Genomic DNA, 14,809 nt, shown 5'->3' with positions numbered 1-14,809 from the left:
ATTTATGACTTATATTCACTAGAGGTCAGTATTTTAATAATAAAATAGATATATTTTGGTTAAAACATGATTTATTTATGACTTGTATTCAGTAGTCAGTATTTTAATAATAAAATAGATTATTTTAGGTTATAACATTGTTTATTTAAGACTTATATTCACTTGAGGTCAGTATTTTAATAATAAAATAGATTATTTTGATTAAAACATGATTTATGTATGACTTATATTCACTAGAGGTCAGTATTTTAATAATAAAATAGATTATTTTGGTTAAAACATGATTTATTTATGACATATTCACTAGAGGTCAGTATTTTAATAATAAAATAAGCATATTTATGACTTATATTCACTATATTATTATATATTTTCAGATGCTTGAATTTCATCATTTTAAAAGTACTCAGCTGTAAATATATACTCTGTATCTACGTGGTAAATTTTAGTGACTGTATTTATTTTCAGAGGCTCGTGGAAGACGACAATAACATTGTCACGTGACCAACGCGGAAGTGACAGTCGACTTTTGTGTTGTTGATGCGGAAGAAGAGAGACGAGTCTTCCTTCAGTTTGTTTCGCGTTTTAAGTTTGTTTTAATAATGGATGATAAGTAGCCGGTAACAACAACAACAACAACAACAACAACAACAACAACAACAGGCGGGTTTAGTTGTATCTGAAGCGACAGGTTAACGTGTGACGGACGGATCAGACGCTAAATGGCTGGAGGTAATCTACAGGTGAGTCACTAACTTTTGTTAAGCTAAGCTAAGTTACCTGGTTACATACGCCTGACTTAAAGAGACGTTAAACTGTTTAAAGTGAAAGTTAAACCGCTAATTCAGTGTGTTAAAGTACGTATATTTAAACACAAAGAGAAACTAACTCGGTGCCAGAGTTCAGAAGTAATAAATAATAGTCTCTCTTATCTTTTAATTAATCATTTAACGCTTTATGGATCAGCTACAAGTGAATGGTAACATTTGGGTTGCCAGGTTGGGAAAAACATCCTTTTCCATCCTTTCACAGGTGGTAAATATATTACATATTATAATGTCCGTTGTTACAGAAGTCTTAACATCTTCAAACTTCAAACATGGTTCATTTTAAATAACGTTTGAGGCCCAAAGAGCTCAAATCAAACAATACTTTACTATAAAAAATAAAAACATATGAGAGAAAAGTTCAAAAAGTTAATTAATTAAAATATATTCAGCAAACCTCACTGGACTAAACTCCCTAACTGTTAATGAAGTTAGTTAAAACCAGTAAAATGCGACTTTAATGCTTCAGTATTGACTATGTAATATACTATATGAGGTTTTTATACTTTAAATACACGTTGCTGAAAATACTTCTGTACCTTCCCTTCAGTAGGATTTTAAATGAATTAATAATATGTACTTGTAATATTCTTACTATGTTGTGTTGGCCATTTTATTTTAATTAATTACTTAAACTTTATAAGTAGCAACTAATGACTTTATGAATAATTTATTAACTACATTTATAACAGCATTATTACCAAATATAAAGCAAAAAAAAACTGCCAAAAGGATTTTTCACAACCGTGCAAAGTTTCTATTATTAGCTCCCTGTAATTAATAAGCAATTATCAACTGTCAATAAACACATCGTCTGTTCTCAGAAAGCGATCGATCTCGCCAGCAAAGCTGCGGCGGAGGACAAAGCCAAGAACTACGAGGAGGCGCTCCGATGTTACCAGAATGCCGTTCAGTACTTCCTTCACGTCGTCAAGTGTGAGCAGCCCGACCGGCGGTTTGATTCTTCACGACATCTGTATGGTTGTCCCCCCCCCCCCCTTTGATCTTACGTTTCCTTCCCGTTGTTGCAGACGAGGCTCAGGGCGAGCGGGCGATGCAGAGCATCAGAGCCAAGTGTGTCGACTACCTGGACCGGGCCGAGCAGCTGAAGGAATATTTGAAGAAGAAGGAGAAGGCTCCTCCGGCCAAACCCGTCAAAGAGTCTGACGACAAAGGGTGAGTCGGTGTTTGTGTGTTGTTTAAATTCAGGCTCACGTGAGGGATTGTTTTTTACAAACTACAGGCAAAGTAGATTGTTTAGCTGCCAAGAACACAATCTCTGCTCTCTTAATGTTTTGGTAACGTTGCAGTCTCCGTATTGCACAGCTCCACAGCGCTACTAAACTCCACAGGGTCCCTCTAAGTTCCAAAAGAACTGCTGAACTCTTAATGGAATAACTGATCTTAGAGATCCATTGTTAAAATGTTTGCCTCACTGTGGACAAACGTGGCATTTGTTCATGTTACGGTTATTGGGAAAGTTATTGGGGTAGGGGTCGAGGTAGAGGGATGAAGGGGTCGAGGTAGAGGGATGAAGGGATGTGGGGTAGGGGTCCAGGTAGAGGGATGAAGGGGTCGAGGTAGAGGGATGAAGGAATGTGGGGTAGGGGTCGAGGTAGAGGGATGAAGGGGTCGAGGTAGAGGAATGAAGGGATGTGGGGTAGGGGTCAAGGTAGAGGGATGTGGGGTAGGGGTCCAGGTAGAGGGATGAAGGGGTCGAGGTAGAGGGATGAAGGAATGTGGGGTAGGGGTCGAGGTAGAGGGATGAAGGAATGTGGGGTAGGGGTCGAGGTAGAGGGATGTGGGGTAGGGGTCCAGGTAGAGGGATGAAGGGGTCGAGGTAGAGGGATGAAGGGATGTGGGGTAGGGGTCCAGGTAGAGGGATGAAGGGGTCGAGGTAGAGGGATGAAGGGATGTGGGGTAGGGGTCGAGGTAGAGGGATGAAGGGGTCGAGGTAGAGGGATGAAGGAATGTGGGGTAGGGGTCAAGGTAGAGGGATGAAGGGGTCGAGGTAGAGGGATGAAGGAATGTGGGGTAGGGGTCGAGGTAGAGGGATGTGGGGTAGGGGTCCAGATAGAAAAATGAAGGGGTAGAGGGATGAAGGGATGTGGGGTAGGGGTCGAGGTAGAGAGATGAAGGGGTCGGGGTAGGGGTCGAGGTAGAGGGATGAAGGGGTCGGGGTAGGGGTCGAGGGATGAAAGGTTGTAGGGAAGAAGAAGGGAGGAGGGTAGAGAGAGTCGTAGAAAGAAGGTTGGGGGAAGCTATGGTGGACTGTCCGATACCTGGCGGGAACGGAGGGATGGAGACTGTAGAGTGGGGGCCATCTCTTTATGAGCTCTGGTGGTGCAGAGTCCCCTGTTGTTCCTGTAATCCAGTGAGAGAGAGAGAGAGACACACAGAGAGAGAGAGAAAAAGGAGAGAAAAGAAACGGGGTTGGGGGGAGGGATGTGGAAGCTGAGTCAAAGAGGAAGTGAACGGGTTCGTTGTGCTTAAGTACTTATCCGGGGCGTGGTCCCCGTTCCTGAACCAAGTTTATGAAACTAAATTTAAAGTGTATTTTTCAGGGACCTTCCTAAGAATTTTGCAGTTTCTTATCAGTTTTTTTTTTTAGGAAACTACAGGTTCTGTAAAATCACTGCATAACCCTCAAATTAAAATACATATCGGTGTTCAATAGAGTGTCGTTAAATGCCGATGTTTGCTGTTCTCGTGTGATTTCAGGGATGAGAGTGGCGATGGGGACGACGTGGAGAAAAAGAAGTTCGAAAATCAACTCTCAGGTGAATATAGTCATCATGTACCTTCGTCCAACAGTCATTTTTACTGAACAGAGCTGGAACGCATCATAACTCATTGCAATCTTCGTTAACGTTAACGTTAGCTGTTAGCTCTGTTATTTAGCCGAGCAGGACCGTGCAGCCCTGCGGCGTTAACCAGTTCTCTTCGTGCCGATCATCAGTCGGTCAATCTGCGGTTCAACAGTACTACGTGACTCCACCCTCGAAAAGGGTCGCAGTTTTGGTTTTAGGCACCAAAACATTAAGAGAAGACAGGAAAATGTTGTGTTTTGGGGTTAAAATAAGTCAGTTGACCCCCTATTTTGTAGCCTGTGAGACTGCAGACAGACCCTGCTCACCGTCCTCGAGCCCCGATCCCCGAACAACAAGCAGCGTTACGTCTTCAGACTCTTTGGCATCAACCTGGTACCAAAGTATCAGCTCCCGCGGTTCCTCTAGATGCAGCGGTTAAATACGATGCGTGAATCATCAACGTCGTTGCGTGACATCGCAGAAAGAGATGTGCTTCATCAAACCCCATCCCCTCTCGCAGGCGCCATTGTCATGGAAAAGCCAAACATCAAGTGGGACGACGTAGCCGGACTAGAGGGCGCCAAAGAAGCCTTGAAAGAAGCCGTGATCCTGCCCATCAAGTTCCCTCATCTGTTCAAAGGTACCGAAAACAACAAGCCGGCTCTGAGACCTCCTGAAGATGAGCAGCGTTTATTAATACAGTGTCTATTGGTGCAGGGAAGCGGACTCCTTGGCGGGGGATCCTGCTGTTTGGCCCTCCGGGAACAGGGAAGTCCTACCTGGCCAAGGCGGTGGCCACGGAGGCCAACAACTCCACCTTCTTCTCCATCTCGTCCTCCGACCTCGTGTCCAAGTGGCTGGGCGAGAGTGAGAAGTGAGACAACCGTCTTTACATGACGATGAATCTATTGAATGAGATAAATGGACAATAAACATCTGGCTGTTCCTCTCTCTGACTCTCTCACTCGCTCTCACTCTCTCTCTCTGACTCTCTCTCTGACTCTCTCACTCTCTCTCTGACTCTGACTCTCTCTCTGACTCTCTCACTCTGACTCTCTCTCTTTCTGATTCTCTCTCGCTCTGACTCTCTCTCTCTGACTCTCTCACTTCTCTCTCTGACTCTCTCACTCTCTTTCTCTGACTCTGACTCTCTCTGCTCTCTCTGACTCTCTGACTCTGACTCTCTCTCTCTGACTCTCTCTGTCTCTCTCTGTCTGTCTGTCTCTCTCTCTCTCTCTCTCTCTCTCTCTCTGTCTTTCTCTCTCTCTCTCCAGGTTGGTGAAGAGCCTGTTCACTTTAGCCCGAGAGCACAAGCCGTCCATCATCTTCATCGACGAGATCGACTCCCTCTGCGGCTCCAGGAGCGAGAACGAGAGTGAAGCGGCGCGCAGAATCAAGACGGAGTTCCTCGTCCAGATGCAAGGTGAGCGAGGAGAAGCGAAGCTGAAAGAAAAAACATCTGAACGGCAAGTTCTTCGTTTTTTTACGACAACATGTCCGTCTCCTCCTCTCAGGCGTTGGAAATGACAACGAGGGAATCCTGGTCCTCGGAGCCACGAACATACCGTGGACGCTGGACTCTGCAATCAGGAGGAGGTGATCGTTTATTGTCATTATGCGTGTAACACAACAAACGCACCCAGGAGCATGCTGGGTAGCGGAGCAGCCTCAGGTCCTAGCTGGGTTAGCTTAGCTTCCATCTCAGCTCTCCTCTCTGGGGTGGTTTGGTGGTGAAGTTCTAGTCACGTTTCTGGCAGATTTTAATCTTTTGCTTCTCTCAGGTTTGAGAAGCGAATCTACATCCCGCTGCCAGAGGCGCACGCCCGCTCCTTCATGTTCAAGCTGCATCTGGGCTCCACCCCCAACAGCCTGACGGAGGCGGACTTCGTCGCCCTGGGCCAAAAGACGGAGGGCTACTCCGGGGCGGACGTCAGTGTCATCGTTAGGGACGCCCTCATGCAACCCGTCAGGAAGGTTCAGTCCGCCACCCACTTCAAAAAGGTAAAGAGAGAGAGAGAGAGAGAGAGAGAGAGAGAGAGAGAGAGAGAGAGAGAGAGAGAGAGAGAGAGAGAGAGAGAGAGAGAGAGAGAGATGTATGTTATTGTCATCATGAAGTGAGCCAGAACTCTGTTTTTGTGGTTATAAAGCATATTTTACAACATAGTAAATTAACAAATGTAGATGATGGTATTGCTGTTGTGTATTATGTTGCACACTGAAGTGTTTTATCACCACCAACATTCTCCATCTGGGCTTTGAATGCAAAAATCACCACCAGAGGGCGACGCGACGCCTTCCATCTTGAATCCTCCTGCAGCTTCTCCAGTTCAGTCAGACCTGATTGATATATTATCTCTGCTTTCCATCATATTTCATTCTCTCTCTCTGTCTCTCTCTCTCGTTCTCTCTCTCGTTTTCTCTCTCTCTCTCTCTCTCTCTCACGTTCTCTCTCTCGCGTTCTCTCTCTCTCTCGTTCTCTCTCGTTCTGTCTCTCTTTCGTTCTCTCGTTCTCTCTTTCATTCTTTCTCTCGTTCTCTCTCGTTCTGTCTCTCTTTCGTTCTCTCGTTCTCTCTTTCATTCTCTCTCTCGTTCTGTCTCTCTCTCTCTCTATTTCGTTCTCTCTCTCATTCTGTCTCTCTCTCTCTCTCTCTCTCTCTTTCGTTCTCTCTCTCATTCTGTCTCTCTCTCTCTCGTTCTCTCTCTCATTCTGTCTCTCTCTCTCTTGTTCTCTCTCTCTCTGTCTCTCTCTCTCTCGTTCTCTCTCTCGTTGTCTCTCTTTCTCTCTCTCGTTATCTCTCTCTCTCTCGTTCTCTCTCTCATTTCCTGTCAAATATGAACTATGACAGCTTTCTTTATTAAAACTAAAGAATCTAAGCGCTTGTTTATTCAGCGCTTGATGAAAATAAAGACAGTGTAGGAATGTGGGAGCGTGTTCTGATCCTCTGTTATAATAACTTCATTTGAGATTTCAGAGATGGAGCAGAGATGTTATTAATCTCCGTTCTCTTTATTGCTGTTGTCGGGTTGTAAACTGTGTATAATAATATCATACAGCATTCTTTCCCGGGAATGTCACCTCAGACACCAAGTTTCTTAATACTGCAAATATATTTAAGGTCCGCGGGTCATCGTGGAAGAACCCCGACGTGGTGGTGGACGACCTCCTGACTCCGTGTTCGCCGGGTGACCCCAACGCCGTCGCGATGACGTGGATGGACGTTCCCGGGGAGAAGCTTCTGGAGCCGGTCGTGTGCATGGTAAGAAAGAGAGCGCCGGTGTTCGGGTCCAGGAGAGGAGAGGACAGCGGCGTTCTGTTTAAAACGCGGACGCCATCGACCGTCGGCCATTGTTGATGTTGTCTTTTTTTTCTCGTGCAGCCCGACATGCTGCGGTCGCTCACGAGCACCAAGCCGACGGTGAACGAGCAGGACCTGGACAAGCTGAGGAAGTTTACAGAGGACTTTGGTCAAGAAGGCTAACAATACTCACTCTCTGCTATTTAACAAGACCGCAACCGACAACCGTCTTCACCGTCGATCACGTCTGAGATCATTCGTTTAATCATCTTGAGTCAAAAATGAATGAAAAAACGTCCAAAGTGGAGCCCAAAAGTTCTTTAGTTTGTGAATCCGATTAGGGACAGTAGAGATGTTCTGTGTGAGGTTCTCCTCCACAGTCAGTGTTCTACTACAGTACATGAGTTCATAGAACCAGACAGGAGAACAAAGTGATGTTCTGCTGTGGACGTGTTCTAGACTCCTAAAAGAACCTCTGTCAGTATTCAGGATGTTCTCTCCTCTTCACCTCGCTGTCAGACAGACCTTTCTGTTATCTCTGATCTCTACAAAGACACCAGACTCCATTCACTAAAGCACTGATTCTAGCTCTACTGCACTGAGCTGCTGCTCTGCTGCTGCCTCCATCTGGTAGTGTGTTTGTGTTGTGTTGTTGTGTGACTTTGGTGGATCAGAACTAAACCCTTTGATCCACTGAAGTCACACAACAACAACAGACTCACTACCAGGTGGAGGCAGCAGCAGAGCAGCAGCTCAGTGCTGTAGAGCTAGAATCAGTGCTTTAGTGAATGGAGTCTGGTGTCTTTGTAGTGTTCAGAGATAACAGAAAGGTCTGTCTGACAGGGAGGTGAAGAGGAGAGAACATCCTGAATACAGAGTTCACTTCAACTGATAGAGGTTCTTTTAATAGTCTAGAACATGTCCACAGCAGAACATCACTTTGTTCTCCTGGTTCTCTAACCCCCGAAACGTAAGAACCTGTTCCTATTAAAGAGAAATGACCAAAATGATTAATCGATGATCAAAATCTTAATTGACGACTTTTTCTTCAACTATTAATCAATTAATGATCTGCACCATCAGCACTATTTATCACTCATTGATCCGCTGCTGCTCGCGTTTACTTAGTTTTATTTGGCTCGTCTCAAACCAAAGTGATCTTTATTTGTTCTATAATATGAATAACAGATGGTTGTGAATGCATATTCATAACACTACACGCCTCTTAATGTAGCCTTTGTTTTGCACTGAACAGACTTTCAGGGTTGTTTTTTTTTTTTTTTATAAATGGGGATTTAAACTGTCAAAGTGTATGAAAACGGACTCTTTTTAAACCTTTAACCGGTTATTTCTGCTTCTCTAGACACACAGTTATCATCACCAGCTTCAAATGGGCGTTCAGGGTTTCTACTGAGTCACTAAATTACATTAAATATTGTACAACGATGCCTTCTTAAAGCCTTCTTAAAGCCTTCTTAAAGCCCGTCTACGCGTAGATCGTCTGCATGCCGGTGACCGTGTGATGTGAGTTATTATATATCCTCTCAGTATGTTATGTTATCGGTGGGTTTATTTTGGGGGGGTTGAGGTCACTTAATGGTTACATAAATAAAACTTGAGGTGGAGTTTTGCACTATTGCTGTATCCTACACATGTTCTGTGAACCGACGTCTCAGGATGAAATAAACACAAACAACACGACTCTTCAGTACCTTTGTGAACATACATTTAATTGTTGAAAATACATCCGTTAGTTAACTATTTTATATATATATATATATATATATATATATATATATATATATATATATATATATATATATATATATATATATATATATATATATATATATATATATATATATATATATAGTATTCTAAATGCAGGGTAGATCAGAGTTTAATTAGTACATTTGAGGAGGAATATATAAAAGATTACATCGACGTTACGCCGCCTGCACAAGCTGATCGTTAAATGTCAAACATCTCGTAGTCAGTGAGCATCATCGACGCTATTCAAGTCACTTGGGTGAAAAATAAAAGCGGACGCCAATTAAACCGGAACTAAACGAGAGGCGGAGTCACCCGACTGGCGTCTGCGCAGAACCTACCAAAATAAAACCAAAACACCAAATCAAACATTTCAAAATGAAAAAGTAAAGTGTGGTTCAACAGCTGCCGATGAAAACATGACCGTGAATAGAGCCTCGTCGCTTTCATGCACTGTTCCCTCTTCAAATTTAAGTGTGTGTGTGTGTGTGTGTGTGTGTGTGTGTGTGTGTGTCCGAGACAGACGAGTAACACAAAGTAAAGGTACAGTACACATGAGGTGAACACAAAACGAAAGACAAAATAAATGCACCAATTGATGACTATTACGGTAATACTTGCAAAACATAAAGAAACAAAGACAGCGATGACCTGAAACGTACGGTACATGAGCGGAGAAGTGTCTTTCCTGTTATTTAAAGAGTCGAAACCGTCAGTCAGCTGATCGGCCACGACCCGAGACCGGATATTTAACACGCGTGTGGCCCGGCACGGTTTGTTTATACTGTGAATTATGATTCTTAGAAAGTAAACAGAACGTTAGCTCAGACTTTTCAAAAGGATCGTGAATCGGCCGAGGAAAGATTTCCAGTGCGTCGGTTTTTCCCGGCGTCTAGCGGTGAGGACTACGAACGTGAATCGGTGACTGCTCCATCTAGAGCCGGCGTTTGGTTTGGCCCTCTTGGGCTACCGTAGGAACACGGCGTATAAACTCATTCTAAGCTCACGGAAAACACGGCGACTCTTACTTTAAGGTGCTTGTACAGTAACAAAAACATACTTCATAATATTCCACTTCTGCCGATAGATCACCAGAGATGCTTTAAAAAAAAAAAATGGAGTAATTGTTGTATTTTTTTGGTTAAATAACATTCATATTTAGACGTCACATTAGAGAAAGTGCTAACAGTATGTAGTGTGTAGTGAGCAGATCACTGCGCATCACAATCGTCCTTCATAGATGGAAGTAGCCCCAAAAAGACGCATTTTACTCCGACTCATGTGACGGCACAGAGAAGAAGCTGAATGCTGCGAACAAAAGGGAGAGACGGGGGAGGGGGAGGGGGGGGGAGGCGGTGTGCTTACTAGATTAATACATTAATACGTTAATACATTAATCAAGACACTAGAAGACAGCGAAGAGGGAGCCGATCGCCAGGCCGGTCGCCGCTCCGGCCAGCATGCCCAGCGCCACGTCTCCTCCGTCGTCCCACTGGCGTTCCCGGATGACGGCGTGGTTCACCCCGGGAGCGACGTACCCACCTAAGAGAGGAGACACCGCGTCTCGTTTCACTTTTGGGGGGGTTAGGGTTGAAGCTTGGTTTACTTCTGCGCTGAGAGCTGCTTTACCTTGGTACTGATGAGGGTACTGATGAGGGTACTGATGAGGGTACGCCACGGCGTAGGGCTGCCCGTCGGGAGAGTACACGATCTGAGCGGCGTACGGCGGAGGAGCGCCATACTCTCCGTACGGACCGGGAGCGTAGACCTGATGGAGGACGACACACAGACCGTTGATCCTCTGTGGGATCTAGCAAGATCCCATGAGATCTTGCTAGATCCCACAGTCTGAGTCCGATTAGTTTGAGGAAAAGAACGTCGAGGCCTGAAATGCACGAAATTCTTGTCGTACGGCAGGCCGTTCTCATATCTTTCATGAGGATCCGTTGCATTATATTCATAGCGTTTATGCCTTTTACCTGAGGCGGGGGAGCATAATCTGAAAAGGGGGGAGGAGCAGACGGCCTCACTTCCTGCGCAAAGCCGATGTGAGGTGTGGCAACCGCCTGAAAACGACAACAAACCAAAAGAAAGCCGAGGATGAACACCAGCAGTGAAGTGAGCCACACGACGTTCAGACGTTCAGACGCTCAGACGCAGGAGAGAACTGTGGTGAAGCCGCACGTTCATCAACGTGATGTTTGTGTGACACATGATGTGAGACTTGAGTCAGTTTAACATGGAGCAGAAACTCACCGCATTAATTCTGGCACTCTGAAGCGCCATGGTCCACGCCCTGCAACACAGAGTGGAGGCTCAGGATTCAACTCACCCAAACATCTCAAATCACAAATCAGCCTCAGAGGGCTTCAGTGAGGACACATGGGACGTCCTCCGCACCGGGACAGACAGAAGTGAGGCAGATGTCGCGCGTACAAAAATGTAAAGTAACGTCTTTTTCTGCAAACATTAACATTGGACTTCACCATAATGACCCATGAAGGTGGTGAGTGAGTGTCTTACAGCGCGTCGTCTGCGCTCTCTGCACACAGACTGATGACTCGTCCGTCTCTGCACACGATCTGGAACAAAGCTTCACGCATCTTCCCCTCCGCCGGGTTCAGGTCTGACGACACACAGAGGAGACGCATCTACATATCAAACATGATCAAAAGATGTGCTCATGACATCATTGTGCTGCCTCCTCTTCTTCTTCCCCTTCCTCCTCCCTCCTCCTCTTCCCCCTTCCTCTTCCTCCTCCTCCCCTTCTTCCTTCTCTTCCCCCTCCTCCTCCACTTCCCCTTCCTCTTCTTCCTCCTCCTCCCCTTCTTCCTCCTCCCATTCTCCCTCCTCCTCTTCCTCCTCCCCTTCTCCCTCCTCCTCCCCTTCCCCCTCCTCCTCCCCTTCCTCTTCTTCTTCCTCCTCCCCTTCTTCCTCCTCTTCCCCTACCTCCTCCTCTTCTCCCTCCTCCTCCACTTCTCCCTCCTCCTCTTCCCCTTCCTCTTCATCCTCTTCATCCTCTTCTCCTTCCTCCTCCTCCCCTTCTTCCTCCTCTTCCTCCTCCTCCTCTTCTCCTTCCTCCTCTTTCCCCTTCTCCCTCCTCCTCCCCTTCTTCCTCCTCTTCCCCCTCCACTTCCCCTTCCTCCTCTTCCTCCACTTCCTCCTCCTCCCCTTCTCCCTCCTCTTCCACTCCCTCTTCCCCCTCCTCCTCCTCCTCCTCCTCTTCTCACTCCTCCTCCACTTCTCCCTCCTCCTCTTCCCCTTCCTCTTCATCCTCCTTCCTCCTCATCCTCTTCCCCTTCCGCCTCCTCCCTTTCTTCCTCCTCCTCCTCTTCTCCTTCCTCCTCTTCCCCCTTCTCCCTCCTCTTCCCCTTCTTCCTCCTCCTCCTCCCCTTCTTCCTCCTCTTCCCCCTCCTCCTCCACTTCCCCTTCCTCCTCCTCCACTTCCCCTTCCTCCTCCTCCTCTTCCACTCCCTTTTCCCCCTCCTCCTCCCCTTCTCCCTCCTCCTCCCTCCCTTCTCCCTCCTCCTCCCCTTCCCCCTCCTCCCCCTCCTCCTCCCCTTCTCCCTCCTCTTCCACTCCCTCTTCCCCCTCCTCCTCTTCCCCTTCTTCTTTCCCCTACTCCTCCTCTTCCCCTTCCTCCTCTCCCTCCTAACCCTGAAAATAGCAGTGTGTGTGTGTGTGTGTGTGTGTGTGCTGATAGTGCTCTTCCCCCTCTTCTTCCTCATAGTGCTAACAGTCACGAGGTTTGTTTTGATTAAAGTTGTGCCGATGACATCATCGTGCAGCCGGTGACGTCATCGTGCGGCCGATGACATCACCGTGTGACGGGTGACGTCACCTTGACATGCGGCGGCGTTGCGGATGTTGATGCAGTCGACCCTCATGTGGATGTCGTCCTCCATGTCGCTCCGCTGTTGATCGTTGTAGAACACGAGGCGTCCGTCGGCCCACAGGTCAAACCAGTTCTTCTTCCACCGGCGCAGAATGGTGCCTTCAGATGGAGAGATATGATAACATACAGTCAAACTCAATTATTATTCATAAAGCACATCACAGCATCTTTAAACTGCACCGTAATCAGTTTGATATTCATAAACTGGTAAACTGTGTCAGGCTACTCACTTTGTCGATGGAGCCAACCACTCTTCACCATAGCCATCTTAGAAAAGACACCTAAAACAATAATAGATATATATATAGATATATATATATATACACACACGCACGCACGCACGCACGCACACACACACACACACACACACACACACACACACACACACACACACACACACACACACACACACACACACACACACACACACGTGTCAGTCAGCATCTGTCAGTAATGGAACTACTTATTCAAGAACTAAATCCTAGTATAATTATTAGCTAATCAAACAACCACTACTGTTCTGTAAATACACATGCATCATGTGACTGAGTACGCAGTGAGCAGTATTTTATATGTGATATTATATTCATAATGTGATGTTATATCTTACCCTCCCATACGGTACCATAACTTTATTATGTTATTTGAATGATATTCTGTTATATTAATACAAACACAGAGTAACATGACTTCATCATATACATTGTTTACATAAACGTGTCGACTCTGCTCACACTCTGTACCATCCAAAGGATCTGATATAGTTTCTATTTGTATCATATTCTGATTTTGGTTGATGTTGCTCCAATTATTTATTCTCCTGCTTTATATGCTTATATTTATTTCATGTTATCTTATCTCATGACTGGGCGTGGCATAGCCTAAACAAACCTTGTGACTGTTAGCACTACTAGCATCCACAAACACACACACACACACACACACACACACTTTCAGAATTAAACAGAAAACAACTAATGTTAGCTAACTGTAGTTACCAGGACTGACAATCAATCAATTAGCTAGCAGGTCAGATATTCTGGTTGTGGAAGAGGAGGAGGGGGAAAAGAAGGAAGAGAAAGGAGGGAGAGGAGGAGGAAGAAGAGGGGTATGGGGAGGAGGAGGAAGAGGGAGAGTAGGAGGAAGAAGGCGAAGAGGAGGAGGAAGAAGAAGAGGGGGAAGGGGAGGAGGAAGAGGAGTAGGAGGAGGGGGAAGAGGAAGAAGAAGAGGAAGGGGAGGAGGAAGAGGAAGGGGAGGAGGAGGAAAAAGAAGAGGGGGAAGGGGAGGAGGAAGAGGAGTAGGAGGAGGGGGAAGAGGAAGAAGAAGAGGAAGGGGAGGAGGAGGAAGAAGAGGAGGAAGAAAGAAGGGGAGGAAGAGGAAGAAGAAGAGGAGGAAGAAGAAGGGGAAGGGGAGGAGGAAGAAGAAGAAGAATAAGAGGAGGAAGAAGAAAGAAGGGGAGGAAGAGGAACGGGAGGAGGAGGAAGAGGATGATTCTGGTTGTCATGGCACCTTAGCTAGCTAGCCTAACGGTAACAGTTGGTAAGGAGCAACAGGCCAGTCGTGAATCATCCTCCTGTCTTAATAATACAAGTCGGACTGACGAGATTAAAGCAGTTAACCCGGAAATCCACTTTAAAACAGCTGTGAAGTTGATGTTAGCACGTTTCTCCTCTGATACCAGTCGAAGTTAGCTTAGCTTAAGTGACGTTTGTATGTGACGTTAACGTCTCACGTGAGTGGTGACATGTCGTACTAAGCTAAACTAGTTCACAATGCTAACAGCTAACGTATAGCTTCAAACACCGACACTGGTCGTTTATAACCGAGGATAACAATTCATGTGGAGAGAAAGAGTCATTTAGATACTTACTTGATTATTTAGATGTTTTATGAAGAAAAGAAAAAGATGAAGGCTTTCGTGAGGAGGCAGCAAAACACGGAAGTGAGATGTACACAAAATTTAAATAATAAAAAAGACGATGCCCTCCTCCTCGGAGTCAAAAAAAAAGCTTGACCGATACACCGATTGGACACAACTCTGTAGACAGCCGTTATTTTGCTCTCCTCCTCCTGCTTCGTCTTCTTCTTCTTCTTCTTCTTCTTCTTTGAGGTTTATTGGCGGTTGGTAAACAATGAATTGGTGCATTACCGCCACCAACTGGTATGGAGTGTGGATCAGGATGTCTAGTACTTATAGTAAAATAAAAATTA

At 45.7% G+C, this 14,809-nt stretch overlaps 2 protein-coding genes across 2 annotated transcripts; one reads left to right on the top strand and one right to left on the bottom strand.

The window, feature by feature from the left end:
• The first annotated feature begins 528 nt into the window (after positions 1-528).
• LOC137883840 (vacuolar protein sorting-associated protein 4B-like) lies at positions 529-7,659 on the top strand. Its single transcript, XM_068725496.1, has 11 exons — positions 529-743; positions 1,652-1,763; positions 1,859-2,003; positions 3,549-3,607; positions 4,158-4,277; positions 4,355-4,511; positions 4,912-5,060; positions 5,152-5,233; positions 5,419-5,638; positions 6,754-6,894; positions 7,015-7,659. Exons 1-11 carry the CDS (start codon positions 723-725, stop codon positions 7,114-7,116), a joined length of 1,308 nt encoding a protein of 435 aa, XP_068581597.1. The 5' UTR covers positions 529-722; the 3' UTR covers positions 7,117-7,659.
• Positions 7,660-9,177: 1,518 nt separating this feature from the next.
• Positions 9,178-14,719, bottom strand: plekhb2 (pleckstrin homology domain containing, family B (evectins) member 2). Its single transcript, XM_068725382.1, has 8 exons — positions 14,469-14,719; positions 12,829-12,879; positions 12,545-12,697; positions 11,227-11,329; positions 10,960-10,999; positions 10,683-10,769; positions 10,333-10,471; positions 9,178-10,245 (listed from the first exon to the last, which is right to left on the bottom strand). The coding sequence occupies exons 2-8, from the start codon at positions 12,863-12,865 to the stop codon at positions 10,109-10,111; spliced, it is 696 nt and encodes a 231-aa protein (XP_068581483.1). The 5' UTR covers positions 12,866-12,879; positions 14,469-14,719; the 3' UTR covers positions 9,178-10,108.
• Positions 14,720-14,809: the final 90 nt, after the last annotated feature.

The sequence above is a fragment of the Cebidichthys violaceus genome, unplaced genomic scaffold (assembly GCF_023349555.1).
Source record: "Cebidichthys violaceus isolate CVI_PGR_0920_01 unplaced genomic scaffold, fCebVio1.0.p SCAF_35, whole genome shotgun sequence".
Taxonomy (NCBI): Eukaryota; Metazoa; Chordata; class Actinopteri; order Perciformes; family Stichaeidae; genus Cebidichthys; species Cebidichthys violaceus.
Note: the sequence above shows the minus strand (reverse complement) of the source record. Positions and strands in the feature narration are given on the sequence as shown.

Coding starts and splice junctions, on each gene's coding strand:
- LOC137883840 (XM_068725496.1), top strand. CDS start 723: ATGGCTGGAGGTAATCTACAG. Junction 4,278..4,354: donor GTTCCCTCATCTGTTCAAAG/GTACCGAAAACA, acceptor CTATTGGTGCAG/GGAAGCGGACTCCTTGGCGG. Junction 5,061..5,151: donor GTTCCTCGTCCAGATGCAAG/GTGAGCGAGGAG, acceptor TCCTCCTCTCAG/GCGTTGGAAATGACAACGAG.
- plekhb2 (XM_068725382.1), bottom strand. CDS start 12,865: ATGGCTATGGTGAAGAGTGGTTGGCTCCATCGACAAA. Junction 12,698..12,828: donor TGGTTGGCTCCATCGACAAA/GTGAGTAGCCTG, acceptor CTCCATCTGAAG/GCACCATTCTGCGCCGGTGG. Junction 11,330..12,544: donor CAACGCCGCCGCATGTCAAG/GTGACGTCACCC, acceptor GTGTGTCGTCAG/ACCTGAACCCGGCGGAGGGG.